The following is a 17965-nucleotide window of genomic DNA, read 5'->3' as shown; positions in this document are numbered from 1 at the left end:
TAGGTTTTAACAGGGTTGCTGTGTTCTGTTGAGATAATTGGGGCGGAGGAGCAGCGAAGAGACCAAGTAAGCGGCTGTTACCCCCTTGGGCAGATGGAGTGTGAAGCAAACGAGAAAGGGCTTCCATGCTCTAAAAACCCTACCAGGGCTCCATGAGCTTAACTCCGTGCTCCCAACGTCTTCCTGCAGGTTCACCACGGCATCAAGGGCATGGTGCTTGATGAGAATCATCATAATCTCACAGGGGCTGTCATTTCTGTCAGTGGGATTAATCATGATGTCACTGCAGGTAGGCGGCCCCTACTTGGGGGTGGGAGGAGCTTCCACACATCATCAGGAGAACTGGGGTCCAATAATAAGCCAGGAACACTGGAGGTGAAGGGCCAAGAAGAAAGGGTATTGGAAATTGGGAAAGTAAATTAAGAGGCTGAACCAAGCAACCAAGATATTTAAATGGATTTTTGTTGTTGTTGTTTTTTTGCTTGTGAAACAAGTGATCCCTGAGAGGCAAGGACCAGGGGGAAAAATGAAAAGTAACTTCTGTCAGAGTTCAGGAGTCACTGCCGCATACAACTTGGTTAGGATATTTCTGGCCTGGAGGGTAGAATAGCTCACAAACTGGAGTGAAAATAGTATAGAAAAGAAAAGGACTATGAGTCTGTTTAGCTTTGTTCCTGACTCAGGCATTTCCATACATGTCCACTCAGACAAAAATTAGCAAGATTGGTTCTATGGGCTTGCTGCAGAGCAAGATTGGTGGTAGAGAGAGATCTTGGAGCTACCTGAGACCTCCTTAAAGGGTATAGAATGATCTCATGGAAGAACGGTATTGCAAACAGACCTAGCTCAGATTGGTTATGCACAATGGCAGGGTTTTCTTGTTTGTTTTTAATGAATAGCAGTAGTTACCAATGGTTAAGGGTAGGTAAGATTTGCCTACCTCCCCACAGCCTCAATACAGCAAGGCTCAGCCACATTTTACCACACAAACATTTATTTCCACGCAGGCATTTTTACAGTGCAAGCCATCTGTTTAAGCTGGATGAAATCTCAATATTCTTTAAGGTGATCCCAACACAGCTTCAATCAAACGTCTATTCAAGACAAAGGCAGTATTCTAAAAGCAGAATTCTATAGCCTCATGATCAGGCATCAGACTACTGGAATCCTTCAGCCCAGTGTCCAGGCCCAGGACCAGTTATGGATCCAACTTCAGGCATCCCGGAGCTTGAGATTGCTCCCAAGAGCACAGGCTTCAGGACTTTTTAGATTTTTATCCCATAATAATAAGCAAGGGAGAGGAATGTCCCTGAAACATTCCAGCCACTGATAGTGAACATCACTCATTTCACCAATAAGTGCTCACTTCCCAACACTCACTGTGCTAATAAATAACATTTCACTAGTGAAAGAGATCTGTTGCTAAAATTCATTTTGCTACTTAGCAAAGCACGTAGAGTCAATTACGGAAAAAGATAGTTGAATCCTTCTTCCTACCTGCATCTGGAATGAGGCCTTTCTGGTAAAACATTTGCTCTCCACTTCTAAGTGTAAGCCCCCAATTAAGAAAATGGCAGCCCTGGGGTATAACTTAAACTATCCAACATATGCATCAAAACACTCTGCCTTTGCTAAAGTATTTTAAAGTAAATTGCAGACATTTAATAGGTAATAGAAAAAAGACTTCTTTATTGCCTGTACCATTCTTTTATATATATATATTTTTTTCATTTTCAATGGATCTTTATTTATTATTTATTTATTTATATGTGGTTCTGAGAATTGAACCCAGTGCCTCACACATGCTAGGCAAGTGATCTACCACTGAGCTACAACCCCAGCCCGCCTGTACCATTCTTTATTGCATTTATTATTTCAATTAATCATTGCTGCACACTAAAATTTTTGCAAGCACCATCACAGTTGGCTATAATGCTGCATTCCTGCCACAGAGAAGCAGACTTATTTTGAAGGTGATGGAAGAAATATGATTCTCAAAATCAGAGCATTAGCAATCATTTATTAAGCCTTCCTACTTATACATAAAATTACATGCTCACAGTATCTCTTACCACTGATTGTCCAAGCCAGTGCTGCAGTGGCTATTAAGGCAGGTTTTACACAGCTCAACCATGTAGCTTTTCTAGGGCCTCTGATTCAGCATCTGCCTGAGTGTTCCCAATTTCACAAATCAGACATTTTTTTGGATAGCTCTGTTTATTACAATAGTTTCTGCTTTTATCTAGCAACTTAACTCTATAGTTCTCATTCCTATTTCTTTAGGTAGAGATCATTTTTTCACAGTGACTTTATAAGTTTTCAAATATTAAAACAGGTCTCAGTTTACTTAATCAGGCAAAATATTAAACATTTTAACCTATTCTTTCTTCTAGTGACCCTATAGTAGACATGAATTTGTATTAAAATACAAGGTCTAGAATGGAACACAATACTTTCAGTGTGAAGCACAATGGACTGAATTACAATTTTCCTAGGGGCTCCGTCTATTGAGGAGTATCCTTACAGTCAATTTAGTGCTTCACCAATTTCATCCTGCTGTTAAGAAAAACCAAGCTGTCTGTAGTCATCTGAAACCTCCAGATCACTCTTCATAACAAGGTTCCATTTGGGGCATGTTTTTAATCAGCAGACTGAGTCACATCCTTGTCACTGTTAGGTGAACAAGGTGATTACTTCCGACTGCTGCTCCCAGGTACCTATACTGTCACTGCCACAGCACCTGGATTTGACCCACTGACAGAAAATGTGATTGTGCATCCCGGGAAACCAACACTGGTGAGTTCTGCTGAGCTTTACAGAACACTATATATATCATTTATTCCATGTTTTAAACAACTGATTGCTTAGTTCTAATCTTGTCTGAGCATCCCTCTTTCACCATTAAAAAAGAAATTCACTGCTTTTGTATCCTAATTTTTCTTGTTCTCCTTTTGTTTCCTTCTCCACTTCCTTTTGGCTTTTTCTCACTCTTCTGTTGAACACAGCATCATCGTGAGAAGGACTGTATGATTTTAAATCCAGCGTATTTGCCCACCGACCTTGAATAAATTGCCTGATCTCTCTCATCCTCGGTTTCTTCCTAAGGCTAATGGTGCCACCTTCACAAGAGGTTCAAAAGAGAAAGTGCACAACCAGTGTTTAGTACAGTGGCTGACACATAAGAAGTGCTCAACATGTCAATCCTGGAGCTCTTCCACAGATTCCCTGGGCTTCCCAGTTGCATTCCTTGATCCCTAAGCAAGGAATACCACCGGGTGGTGCTCTGCCAGCGCTTGGGTGCCCGGTCAGCTCACACAGTCTTGGTTTCTGCTTGCCTCTGCCCAAAGCCTGCTGCTCTCTAAGTAGTCGACTCTAACATTCATCTCTCCACTGCTTTCCTTTATGAATAGGATGAAAGGCAAAGAACCTTTTTGATTTACAGTCTGGAAATTTTCACTTTAGGTCATATTAGATAAGGTTCCAGAGCTTAAAGGGAAGCAGAGGACATGGACATTAATCCTCAGATTTTTTCAAATGAGGAAAAAGGAGTCAATTCTATTTAATGAACATCTACAACCCTGTTTCCTACAGTTGGCATATCCCAGGGCCTCCTCACTCTGTCCTTTTCCTTCTCTACACAACTCTAGAACTTAGTAGTCCCTCCCTCTTCCTTTCCTTAACACACTGCAGTCAAGCATCTCAGCATTTTAAATGTAGTAATGTCCCCAAAGTCTCAGGTGTTGAAGGCTTGGTCCCCAATGCAACAATGTTCAGTGTTGGGTCTCTTGAGAATCGGTTGGATAATGAAGGCTCTGACCTCATCAATGGATTGATCCATAGATGGATTCATAGCTGATGGCATTGTTGGGAGGTGGCAGATGCTTCAGGAAGTGGGGAACCTGGTTGGAGGAAGTAGGTCATTGGGGACATGGCCTGGAAGGGTATGCCTTGTCCCCAACCTTCCTCCTCCTTCCCTGCTTATGAGTGGTGAGTAGCTTTCTCTGCCACATTCTTCCACCATGATCTTCGACCTCACTACAGGCCTAAAAGTAACATAGCCAGCCCACCACTGATTGAAATCTGAAACTGTGAGCCAAAATAAATCTTCCCTCCTTTAAGAAAAGTAGCACAAAGAGTTTTCTAGAATTATCTCACTGAACCTTCTCAATAACTCTATGAGGTAGACATAAGTGTCCCCATGTGTGGCTGAGGACACTGAAACTTAGACAAGAAACTTGAATAACATCACGCAGTGAGGAAGTGATGGGAGCCAGGACTGGAACCTATGGCAGGCTCTCCAGGCTGCCTCCTCATCCATTGTGTCAGAGCCTTTCAATCTGTGTTCATAACCTCTTGTTTTGACATATGGATTTTTACCAGCAGCCAAGATAGTAAGCCTGCCTAGATCCCGGTTGGTCAGAGTTGGCTGCCTGCATGCATAAGAAATAAGCAAATGACATAAAAAAGGAAAAATGAATTTTATGCAGTTTGATCAAACTGGGGACAGACAACTAGATTGTTCTCTGCTGGTCCTACAGAAACAGTTACATCTTATACCAACAAAAGCCAGGTGATAGACATATGCAGGTTTAGCTAGACAGTGCTAGTCACAGAAGATGTCAGCTTCAACTTCCTTGGTGCCTGGCCCAGTGCCTGGGTAGTTTTTATTCTCAGCATGAAGAAGCTGTTTCAGAATAACAATAAGGAATTACTTTTTAAGTCCTTTGAGAATTACTCTGAAATTTCTAGATAATCCTCCCTTTAGTCCCTCTACTCGCATCTCCTGCATGGTATTCATTACTTCTACTCACAGATGCAGGAAGAAAAGAGCAACTCTTACATTTCAACCTGTTAGCTGATCCCAATTTCCCAGCCAATGAATCCTCTTTCCCTGTATCCTTGTTATACACTAAAACCAAATGACCAGCAGGCAGCTGTATACATAGGTCTTGTGCTACAAGCAAGTTTATTCAATGCCGAATGCAAACAACCAAAAGACCTCTCAAGTAACATACTCTGTTTCAAAGTATTTCACCTCCTTTTTCACATATTATTTAAATAAATTAGCATTACTGGTTCTTAATTATGTCAAATATCAGAGGGGAAAAAAATCTGTCTTTTAGGTACAATTTTCAGATACAGTAACAACTAAGAATCAGATCTATTGATCACAGAAGAATCCATTTCCCTTTCCATCCTAAAGCAGACAGCCATCTGGCCGAAGAAAGAAAAAAAGAAAAAAGATTGTTTACAGAAGGGTTTCCATGTTACAATCAAGAAGCTTTAAAATACCTCCCAGGCTCCAGTACCCTCTTACTTTCCCCCACAACCTTCCACATGTGGCTCCTTTCGTTTTCCTCTGTCCTTTCCTCCTTTTGTTGTCTCTCTCCTCTTTCCCCTCTCCCAGATTTCTGTATTACTAAAGAGGAAATAGTAAATGACACATTGCAGTTGGCTCTGCCTCCCCTGCCCCCACCTCTTTGGAGAACTAGTAAAGAACTGGCTGTGGATTTCTGTGCAGGAAATAACCCCATGGAGAGGCCTCTCCATCGGTGGCCTGTTTTCCACTCCCAGCTGGCTCCAGCGGCTCAGCCTGTTCCAAGGGTGGGGCAGCCAGGATCGCCCCAGGGGAGCTGTCAAGACACTGTGCTGCTCCCTCTTCTTTCCCTGCCTGCAAGGGCTGTACAGCTCCTCCACACCCAGAGTATCCCACACTCCAAGGCATCTTTCCATCTGCATGCTGTGGCCAGAAGGGAAGTGTCACATAGCCCTCAAAAGGATGCATTCATGCCCATGGAAGTTTAGGGTCCAAAAACCCATGGGCAGTCTCCGTCACCTCTGCTGTCTCTGTTGCCAAACAGCAGGGCAGGGAATTTAGTTCCGAAGGTCTGAAACACACAGTGGCATGCCTGAGCAGGGCACCTGTGACTCATACAGTCAGCGTGAAGGAAACAGATATCAGGGACCAACAATTCTAGTTCTTGTCCTAAGCAACAATATTGGTGAAATGATGGTTTGGGGTGTAGATAAAATTTTTCTAATTCATATAAAATAAAAGTATGTTTAGTTCATCTAGACACACCTATGTGTCACCAGTGATTGGACACCAATTTGGGGGGACTATTAGCCAAGTCTGTAGGACACCACTACAGCGTAATTCTCCCAACTCTCCTTGGAACCTGGAACTGTGGTAAAGAAGAATCCAAACTGGCCTCCTAAGTTCTGCTTTTCCCCTTCCAGGTTAACTTCTACCTCAAGAGAAGCATCACTCAAGTAAACCCTGCAAAGAAGGCTCCGGGTGGAGGGCAAGGAAGCAGAGTGAAGGCCCAGCCTCGAATAACCAAAAAGAAAGATGGGGCCAGGAAGCAGCCGCACAGGGGCCCTGCCTGAAGCCCACTGAGCTTCCTTCCTGCTCTCAAATCCCATGAGGCATGCTTTCTATTTTTTTTTTTTATCTGAGACATATTTAAATATAAAGCATATCAGGAACAGTCCCGATGGTTTTCACGTGTTCTGGGAGAAAGCCTTCTCTAGGCCAACGTCAAAGGAATCCACACACAGTTGCAGTCCTACACACGCAGCCTGCGGTTTCAAGTTTCCCGTTCTGGGATTTGGCTTAGGCCCTGTCCCCCTGCATCCAAGGCTTCTGCCTGGTTGGCCCCTCAAGAGGGGGTTGTGATAAAGTGGGGCCTCCCCACATGCCTGGCCCTTTCTGCACGAGGCCAATTCCTTCTCCATTTCTCCACATGTTGTGACTCAGCCAGGGCACCACTGCCATGCTGTTTTGACCCTTCGACCATCAGAACCATGAGCCAAATAAACCTCTTTACTTTATGAGTTATCCAGCCTCACTGTTTTGTTCTAGCAACACAAAAATGGATAAGGTATAAAATCAGAATTAGTGGGGCCAAGAGAGGGCAGAGTTAAGGACACGAAAGAAGTTCCTCTAACTTTGAGTCTAGCATTTTCCTGACTCACACCCTTTTTATTTGATACCTAGAGTTTATTTTATTTTATATTTATTTATTTTGGGTACTATGTATTAGACCCAGGGACACTTTACCACTGAGCTACATCTCCAGTCCTTTGTATTTTTTTATTTTGAGATAGGATTGCACTAAGTAGCTGAAGGTCTCACTAAGATCCTAAGGCTGGCCTTGAACTTACAATCCTCCTGCTTCAGCCTTCCAAGTCTCTGGATTACAAGTATGTGTCACCATGCCTAGCTACAGCTTTATGATGATGATGATGATGATGATGATGATGATTGAACCCAGGGGTGCTTAACCATGGAGCTGCATCCCCAGCTCCTTTTTATTTTTTATTTTGAGAGAGGGTCTCGATGAGTTACTTAGGGTTTTGCTAAGTTGCTGAGGCTGGTTTTTGAACTTGAAATCCTCTTGCCTCAGTCTCCTGAGCTACAGCTTTATTTTAAAGAGAAAATCTTCCACACAGTACGCCAGCCTGGATAGGCGGTATGTACTATAGGGGTAGTTAAGGCCTTGGGTTTTGAACTCTGACAGACTTGGGTTTTAATCCTTACTCTGCTCCTTATTTGCTGTGTGACCTTGAGCAAATTAAATCTTCTCTGAGTCATAGTTATTTATCTGAGGGGAAAAAAAGAAATAATATCTACCTCACTTGGGGTTTGTGGGGATTAAAATTGATGATCTCATAAACCAGGAGGGAGAGGCAAGTCCTGCCCCACACCATCCTCAGAGGCTTGTCACGCGTCAGGCTGGACAACTGTAAGATGAATCCAATGACATCAAGGATCTAGGGGTACGAAGATGCATTTGGAAGTGGAACAGTTTCCTGAGAGATTGAATGAAGCCCTCTTATCTTTTTAAAATTTCATTAACCTCAAGTACTAGAAGACATTTATTTGTTCCTTACTCTTCTTGGCACTTTTCCTTCCAAATTAAAGATTTTATGATACAGTGATTCCCATCCCTCTTGAGAAGACAAAGGAACTCCCAGTTTTTAGACTGAATGACACTTCGTGCCATTTGGACCTTTGCTGGACCCCATGGAGGTTTCTGGTAGTAGGCCTCTGCTGGCGTAAGCTGTGGCCAACCTGTCTGTATCTCCATTTGCCCGGCACTGGGAATAATGCCTGGCATAAATAAACACATCAGACACATGTGCTGAATGGATGATCTTCAAGATCACTTTCATGTTTTTCTCCTTCTCTTTTGTTATTTTTCATCTTTTATCTAGTATAAATAGGTTCATTCTCATCTTTTTAAACTAGAAACCTTGGTAGACATAATTCTCACATGGCTCCTGAGGACCCTTGTCCTTGTATGATCCCTTTCCTTTGCATGTGGGTGAAATCCATAAATATGACAATACTCTCACAAGTATTATACATTATATGACCAAAGAACATTGCAGATGTAATCAAGGTTCCAAGTCAGTCAATTTTGAGTTAATCAAAAAGGGAGATCATCTTGGGTGGGCCTAATCTAATCAGATGAACCCTTTAAAAGCAGAACATTTTCTTTGGCTTTGGAAGGAGAAGGCAGACAGCTGGATTGTGAACTGTCATTGAAGAGGAACAGCCTAGGAGGAAGTCCTAGGAGAACTTCTAGGAGTTGAGTGAGGTCCCAACCAACAGCTAGTAAGAAAACTGGGACAAGGTCATACAGCCAAAGGAAGTGAATTCCACCAACAATCGAATAAACTTTAGCCAACTCCTTAACGGCAGCTTTGTGAGACCTGAGCAGAGGATCTAATGAACTGCCCTGATTCCAGACCAATAGCAATGGTGAGATAATAATACACTGGTGTGGTTCTGAACCTCTAAACAGGCTAATTTATTATGCTGTCATTGAAAACTATAAGCCCTCCCTATTTCCTATTTTTTCACAAATAAGGTAGAATATAAATGAATAAGACAAAAATGAGGAACCATTATCACACTGAGTGTATAGCGGCCAGACTCCTATCTTCAGTGAATATATATAAAACAAAACAGAAATAAACAAAACATACCCCATTTTAAAAATAAGAAGACAGGTGTGGTCAACTTAACCCAGTAGGCAACTTGGACGTTTTCTGTCCCTAAAAAGCACAGATGTCTGTCAGTCTTGGCATAGCAGCTGTATTTGCTGGTTCCCATTATTTGCACCAATTGCTTGTTAATGGGTGATAGAAATGCACCTTTGGCACCAACACAGATGCTAAAGTAAGAGAAAGTTATCAGTGTCCAGAGACTCTCCAGACAGGATCACAGACCTTCCAAAGCTCTCCTCCCTTCTCCAAAGGATCAAACTCAGGGAACAGTGTGCAATACCCCGGCCTCTTCTCTTCACTTCCAGGACACATGGAAAAGCAAGTGGAGAGGGAGCCCTCTGGAAGAACCACACAGTTTCACAATTTGAAATGGTTCTCTAAAACAGTAAGATCCCAATACTGTGGCGTCACGTTTATTTCTGTTAAATATCCAGGGTATGGATTCAGAGCATGATCTTATGTGACCCAATAAGTACACACTTGGATTTTGTCCCCCAGCATAGAGCTTCTAAAACCCTTGTAACTTCTTAAGTGACAGGGGTGCTAGGTGATCTAGGGGTGCTATACATTCATAACAAGTCCAGAGTTTCATCCACACCTGAGTTAGTATTCACAAATTGGTGGCTGGATCACCAAATATCCTCCCTATGGGGCTGGCTACCAAAGGAACCAATTGTGTGATCAGAGGGGCAGAGCTTACACACAGCCCTCCAGGAGGAGAGTGGGGCAGGGGCTTGAGTTCATCACCAATGGCCAGTGATTTAATCAATCCTATGTGAAGGATTTTTTCAACCCAAAAATTAAGGGTTGAAAGAGTTTCTGGGCTGATGAGCATGCCACCTGCTCTGGGTGGTGTGCACCCCACCTCCACAGGTTCCCTGTGCTGGGAACCCTAAGTACTTCCTCAACTGGCTGTTCCTTTGTATCCTTTATAACAAACTGATAATAGTAAGTAAAGCGCTTTCCTGAGTTCTGTGAGCTGTTCTAGCACATGATCAAACCAAGGAGGTAGATGAACCCTAACTTAGAGTTACTCTGAAGTGTGGAGGCCTGGACCTTTGACTGTCATCTAAGGCAAGGGCAATTTGTGGGACAGAGCCTTTTAACCTGTGGGGTTGACAATAACTCTGGGTAGTTAATGTCAGAATGAAATTAAATTATTGAATACCCATTTAGTCCAAAGGTTTGGAAAATTAATGGTGGGTGTGGGAAAATGCCACACATTTGGTATCAGAAATGTTCCTTGGGTAGAAAGGGATCAAGGTATAATACAGAGCAATTTATTTATTCTTCCAATAAAAAGTTGAGTCCCACTTATGGATCTGACCCTGTGTTAAGAGTGGGGAGATAGTGGGCCAGCCAGGGAGACATGATTTCTACTTTCTTGGAGTTGGAGAGATTCGGAGGGAGAGACCAAGAATTAGACAAGTTAATACACAAATTAGTATCTGAGAAGAGAAAGTGAGAAAGGAAATAAGAGGATTTTTTTTTTTTTTTTGGTACCAGGGATTGAATTCAGGGGTATTTAACCACTGAGTCACATCCCAGCCCATTTTATATTTTATTTTGAAACAGAGTCTTGCTAAGTTGCTTAGGGCCTCCCTAAATTGCTGAGTCTGGCTTTGAACTCATGATCCTCCTGTCTCAGCCTCCGAGTCGCTGGGATTACAGGCCTGCGCCACGGTGGAGGATTTTGATGTAGGATATTCAGGGAAGGCCTATCTGAAGAGGTGATACTGGACTGATATGAAAAGGACAAGAAGGAAGACTCAAAAAGGACAGGATGAAAGCTCCAGGCAGAAGTAGCAAGCCCAAGAACCCCGAGGCAGGGAAGAGTCTGGCTGGTTCCAATAGCTACATCTCTTGGCTCTAATTGTGCCTATGTGCATGTGTGTGTGCACGCATACACACACTTCGTTTCCTGATTTACCATCTCAACATGCTAAAAGTCTCACTCAGCATAGGTCCAACGGTGTAGCATCCAAACCACACTAAGTCTAGTCTTAAGTGAACCAGTAAGACTCACTTTTTCCATGGCAACAGAATACACCCCTAACCTGGACCAGTCATCTCAAAAACAAGGATCTAGAAAGTGGGCCTGCAAATCTGCCATCAGAACTGGAGAAGTCAAAGTTTTTGTGTCCAGAGAGACATCTTCTCCATGGTTTGTCTAGCGCACACATTCCTGTCACACACCCTGCTCCCGCCCCTTCATGCCCACCTCCTGCCTGGGCCATGGCTTCATTTCTACTTCAACACTAGCTTCATTCTGGCTATTAAACCATGAGTAAATGTTCCCCCTGGGCAGATGCCTAAGTAAACATCAGTTCCCTCCCTTCTCCTAAAACTAAAATTTCACCATTTAGAAAGGCCCCCCCCATCAGCTCTCCTCTCATTACTCCCCAGGGGCCCTCCACTCAGGGGTCTTCCGTTCTCCTATCTACATTGTCTTCATGTCATGACTCCCTGCACCCTTTCACCCTTGCCCCTGATTGGGCCTCAGGTGGGGTCACCTGAGGGGGCCTGCAGTCCTCAGGTGAAGTCTGCAGGGGTGTTGCTTGTCTCTGCTGCCTCCTATTGCACAGTCCTGGGGGAGGTGACAAGTAAAATCATTCCTTGGATCAATATTCACCCCACAGGCAGAGGGACAAAAGACCTCTTTGACTTCCTTTTAGGTTGTGCCCAGCAAGGTCTTTGGAATGGAGCCTTCATGCCGACCATCAGATCAAAGGAGTTAATTAGTTTCCATAAATCCTTTCTGGAATGAGATGAAGTATGAATAAGCCAAAGAAATGACTACAATTTTATTTTTTTTTTAATGTTTACACACATGTAGTTTATAGAAGACTTTTATTTCACAAACCAATACACTTTTTTTTTTTTTAATGGAGGGATAACGGATCTACTAACTGTCTATTTTGGGCCAGCTTTCAAATTTTCTGTTAAGGACAATTAGAAAAAAATTCAGTTGCTATCTACTATCACCATTGATTCATAAATAACTTGAATGCCAAAACTTAGGAAAGTTGCATCTTAACATTAAAAAAAAATCTCATAAATCAAAAATGTTTCTCATTTTTGCTAGGAACAGCAAAATGTTTCATTTTAGATTAACATTTGTGAGCCAGTAATTGTAAAATGAAACTTTTAGTGTCTTACATAACTAAAAATTTGTAAGTAGGGACTTCAGACACACAGTTTCCTTTATGTGGTCTAGCATATGTGTTCATTTCTGGATTTCATTATTTTTGACAGTAACTTCTTTCTCACACAATCTCTGCTCACGAGGGGACAAGATGACCAACAACATCTTCAAGTTTATATTCTACCAACCTAGTCACAAGCTATTGATCCTTGGGCTTGACTCTCAATGACATGAACTGGATTATGTGCCTGTCCCTAAAACTATCATAATGACTCTGATTGGTCAGCCTTGAGCCATATGCTACTCCTGGAAGGTGTAGAGGGATAGGGAAGAAAGTCAAAACACTGTTACCAAATAAAGAGGAATGGAAGGTAGGAGGGGGGAAATGACTATTTTGTTGAATTTAAGCACCATTTACATTTTATTGTGATTTGCCAGGTGTGGTGGCACACACCTGTAATCCCAGTGACTTGAGAGGCTCTGGCAGAATTGCAAGTTTGAGACCAGCCTCAGCAACTTACTGAGACCCTGTCTCAAAATAAAAAATAAAAAGAGGTTAGGGATACCCCTCAGTGATTACGTGCCCCTGGGTTCAATTCCCAGGACCAAAAAAAAAAAATTACTGTGATTTTTAATTCAAGCAAATTCCATCGTTCAACAAATAATGTAGTAGGGACACCTATGTGCCAGGCACTTGCTAGACAATAGATATAAAGATAATTCAGTAGACTTGCCTTCAACAAACTCATCATCCATGAGGAGAAAAGAAGCCAACCACTCTACCATAGAGATCAGCCTTGTCAGAGGCCAAAAAATCATAATCCACTTCATCACTCAGTTCCCTCCTTTGTTTGGTTTAGTACACAGTCTGAAGTCAGATGACTCATTTCTTTGAAATGTTGCACACTAATCTCAAACAGATTATTATCATATTGGGGTGGAGGACATGAAATAGGCCATAAGTTTGCAAGAGTCAGCAAGAGGGCCAGCTGCTTAAATAGGTAATGATTTCTGAGTCTGTGCCTGAGAAGAACAGAGTCACATCACCAGAAACGCAGTCCCTCATGCCCTCCCAAGAGTCTGCTTCCTCTCAATTGTAAGATACAATTGCTGGCACACTTTCAGGAAGGACAGTGATAGTCATAACATCATTAAGCCCCATGGATGCGCCAGAATAAAACATTGCTGAGGGAAGGCAATCACCGCCAATCCAGAATAAAGTTCCCAAACTAGCCGAGTGGAAGCCCACATTGCACAATGGAGACTTCGAGACTTAGCAGATGATGGTTTGAACCCTGGCTTTGCCTTTTACACATTCTGATATCTTGGGCAAACCAAGTACAGTGGTATATTACTGTATTCCCAGCTACTCCAGAGGCTGGTGCAGGAGGATCACAAGTTTAAGGCCAGCCTGGGCAACTTAGCAAGACCATTTCAAAATAAAATAAAATATGTTAAAAGACTGGAAATATAGCTCAGTGTTAGAGCACTTTCCTCACATGCATGAGGCCCTGAGTTCAATTCCTAGTACTGGAAAATGTAATAATAATCTGATATCTACCTGACAAATCAGGTAGTTTTCCAAATATGGGTACAGAATCAGGACAAATCTGTGTGATGCAGGGGATAATTTTAGGCGATGTACTATCCAAGCAATAACTCACTTAGTGCAAAAGTTATTCTCTTACTCATTTCTTTAGAATATTCAGAATACATCGAGGACAACGTTCTTATTTGGTCCTAATGTTCTAACATTGGCTAGTTTCATTTTTTTAACAAATGAAAGCCTGGGTTTCAGACTCAGAACTAGAGTCTAAAAACAACCTTGCTTCCATTGTATTTATTTTGATGTTTACCTACTATGAACTGTAACCTCTACTGGTTTTTTACTTGTGGGCGTGGTATGAAACTTTTCTTTAAAAACTAAAATAAAGTGATCAAATTTAAATAAACCTATTAAACAAAACAATAGAAAGGTGTTACACAACGTAGTCAAGAATTATTATGATGATTTTTTGAGAGTAAAAGATTGTAGAGAAGAGTAATAGAGAATTGATGAGTGTGTGAGAATAGGAAGGACTAGGTAAGCTATTTAACCTCATGGAGACTCAGATTTCTCATAAGCTAAGGATCAAAGTGACTACTTTGTTAGGTTGTTGTCATGATATATGCTAAGAAAAAACAACCAATGTTATTTAGAGAAGAAAAAGACAATTTTATTACTTTGTTTCATTAATGTGGACAACCAGGAAAAGAAATCGGATGGCTTATAAAAATGTTTCTTTTTAAAGTATTATTCTAACTGGGCAAGGAGGTGCATGCCTGTAATCCCAGTGATTGAGAGGCAGGAGGATTGAAAAATTCCAGGCCAACCTGGCTAGGCAACTGAGCCAGACCGGTCCAAAAATATAAGAATTTGTTATTGGTGAAAAGTATTTCAGCTTTCTCTATTCCTTCCATCCTTTCAGATCCTTAAATACCTTTATGTATCTTGACAGATATATAAAATGCATTAGTATTTTTCCAAAATATGACTCCAACCAGGAAATGTTTTTTGGACACAATACTCTTATTTTTACATGGTGCTGAGGATTGAACCTCCTACGTGTTAAGCAGGACATCCTGACAGATTGGATTTCGGTTCAGACATAAGATCTAAGGATGGCACACTCAAGTAGCTTTAATCAATGAGATTAATCAAAGTGCATAGAAATTAAGCCATTCTGTGATTTGGTTTATTAAGGCTTATGGGGGTGGGAGGATAAGTATATACATTTCAGTTTTAATATTATATATGCAGATATTGTCCTTTTTGATAACAAAGCAGGTCCACACACATTCATCTCTCTTGATCCTTTTCATTTCTGGTCCCTTCAATTGGAGCTATTTATCAAGCATCAATATGTTGACCTATAACATTCAGTCTCCTTACCATGTCCTGGAATCACCACCACCAGGCCTGGAATGATCCTCACTCGTTTGCTTTCTAATCTCATGTAATACCTGCCCACTTGCCACACTGACTTCTTTTCTGTTTCTGAAACTTATCAAGTTGCTTTCCATTTCAAGGTTTTGCACCTGCGGTTCCTCCTACCTATAAAGAGCCTCCTCAGCTTTTTACATGGCTGATTCTTTGACATCACTTATATCTCAAGAAAATGTTACATCCCCAGGAGGGACTTTCCCACCCGCTTTATAGTCGAAGAAGCTTCCCACATATTCTTTGCCCTGTATCAGCCTAGACCCTCCCTGATCCACAGAACACAGAAGGTGTATCCAGTGATTCTTTTCTCAGTCCTCTCAAGGACAGTTTGTAATTTGTACCATGCCTGTTGCAAAGGAGAGAAGTTAGTTCCTTACATGCAGTGGATGCCTAAGGCATTAGGGTTTAATTCTCTGCAATCTAATCTATCATATCATCTGATTTATTTCCTTCACAACACTCCCCACACCCATGATTATCTGTCGATTATTTGTTTATTTATCATCTGTCACATCTCTCTAGTATGTTCTCCATCAGAACAGGGAGCTTGTTGTGTGTGTAGGTGTTCAACCTCAGGGCTGCAAAAACCCCAGTGTATTGTTTACCATTCCCAAAGAAAGAACTTGGAAGATTCCACTGAGAGGGTTTGGACATTTTATTACTCACTCGTTCCTCCATGGTGGCAGGCTGGGACAATTAGGAGGGCTGCATCGCACCTACAGGCAAGAGAAATATATGGGATGGGTCACATGCCCACTACACAGGTGGATTTCTTCAGATGTTTTATAAGTATGTTATTTTATTTTACATCCAAGGTTGCTCTGCTTTGATCTTCACCTAAAGATTGGAGGCAAGTCAGGCATGGTGGTGCATGCCTGTAATCCCAGCAACTCAGTAGGCTGAGGCAGGAGGATTGCAAGTTTGAGACCAGCCTCAGTAATTTAGTCCTACCTCAAAAAAATTAGAAAAGGGTTGGGGATGGCTCAGTGGTTAAGTGCTGCTCCAGGGTTCAATCCCTGGTACTAAAAAAAAAAAAAAAAAAAAAAAATTGGAGACAAGGGAAATGACCCAGTTTCCTTTCTCTGTTTCCTTTGTTATCACATTCTTGAGAGTCCTTCTTATCTCACCACCAGGCACAAGACTTCCGAGGCACTGATTTGTGTTTAACCCAACTGTTGATGATTAGGCTGAATCCCAAACACATAGAACAACTCCTGTTACATCATTAAAATATAGTAAATCTTTGTTGATAAGTGGGAGAATATTATTTTACCTTTGATGTTTTAGAATCTTTGCAATGTCTAAAGTCAGCCATTCTTTTCTTTCTTTCTTTCTTTTTTTTTTTTCTTCTTTCTTTTTTTGGACTGAGAATTTAACCCAGGAGTGCTTTACCGCTGTTACTACTGAGCCACATCCCCAGCCCTTTTATTTTGAGACAATCTCTCACTAAGTTGCTTAGGGCCTTGATAAATTGCTGAGGCTGGCCTTCAACTTGTGATTCCCCCTGTCTCAGCCTCCTGAGCTGCTAGGAGTAGGTCAGTCATTCTTAAACTTCAATGGACACATTAAAGAACCCACTTTTGAGATTCAGTAACCAAATTATTTTGAAATTGATTCTTGTAGGTGAAAGAAAAAGTTTAGATTGGGTAAAGTATATGCGAAGACGTTCTGATGTTGTTTTATTTTCAAAATGAAATGCTTGATTTTTACTTCATCTTGATTTCATATGGCATATTTGGTTCAAAAAATCACTAGAAAGTACATCTTCAGAAAACAAAACTGTAGTTAACTGAATGTTTTTATTTTGGATAATGATATTTTAATAATGTTTTTTTTAAAAATAAAGGCAATAGATTTGCAGTTTTCTATTTCTTTCTTTCTTTCAGTAGTGGGGATTGGATGAAGGGGTGCTGTATCACCAAGTTACATCCCCAGTCCTTTTTATTTTTATTTTGAGTTGTTCAGTATGGCCTGGAACTTGTGATCCTCCTGACTTAGCTTCCTGAGTAGCTAGGATTACAGGCATGTACAACCCTGCCTGGTATTAATTACCTTCATGAAGGAGGGAAAGTCACAGTTTTACAGACAAATAAAGTATTTTTTTAAAATTTTAACAAAAATCACATTTTTTTACTACAAAATTTTCTCCCCACAGTACTCAAAAAGCAAAAGAGAAAAACACCATAGCAATTTCATGAATAATTAAACATAGAATTACCACATGAAACAGCAGTTCCACGCCTGGATGTATATACCCAAAAGCATTCAAAGTAGGGACTTCAATAGATAATGTACACGAGTTTTCATGATAGCATTATTCACAACAATCAAAAGGTAAAAACAACCCAAATGTCCATCAAAGGATGAATGTGTAAGTAAAATGTGGTATGTAGAACAATGGATATCATTCAGCCTTAAAAAGGAAGGAGATTCTGACACATGTCACAACATGGATGAACCTTGAGGACATTAAGCTAGGTGAAATAAGTCCGACAGGAAAGAACAAGTATTGTGTGATTCCATTTATATGAGGTACCCAGAATAGGGAAATTCATAGAGACAGAAAGTAGTAGCAGGGTGATTGTCAAGAGCTAGAGGATGGGGACATTTTCCTTTTGGGAAAATGGAAACTCTCCTCTTGGGAGAGGGATGGTGGTGATGGTTGCATAACGGTGTGAATGCATTGAACGCCACTGAACTACACACTTAAAAATGATTAAGATGATAAATTTTATCATGCATATTTCATCTTGATTTTTTTAAAAAGCAGAGGAAAGGGAAAAAACGTATCCAATGAAAAATTTGAAATAAAGGCTTAT

At 41.2% G+C, this 17965-nt stretch overlaps 1 protein-coding gene across 3 annotated transcripts in view; it reads left to right on the top strand.

Moving 5' to 3' along the window:
* Positions 1–6841, top strand: part of Cpn1 (carboxypeptidase N subunit 1) — a 29174-nt gene extending 22333 nt beyond the window's left edge. For 2 of the 3 annotated variants that reach the window (XM_047553492.1, XM_047553491.1), the window contains 3 exons: positions 190–289; positions 2678–2796; positions 6241–6841. In XM_047553492.1, coding sequence (XP_047409448.1) covers positions 190–289; positions 2678–2796; positions 6241–6390 — 369 coding nt within the window. In that variant the 3' untranslated portion in view covers positions 6391–6841. Of the gene's footprint in view, positions 1–189; positions 290–2650; positions 2797–6240 lie in introns of those variants that run through there. The other variant, XM_047553493.1, reaches the window with a different exon arrangement.
* Positions 6842–17965: the final 11124 nt, after the last annotated feature.

This window comes from Sciurus carolinensis, chromosome 5 (assembly GCF_902686445.1).
Source record: "Sciurus carolinensis chromosome 5, mSciCar1.2, whole genome shotgun sequence".
In the NCBI taxonomy this organism is placed as follows: Eukaryota; Metazoa; Chordata; class Mammalia; order Rodentia; family Sciuridae; genus Sciurus; species Sciurus carolinensis.
This window is presented reverse-complemented; position numbering and strand designations above follow the sequence as displayed.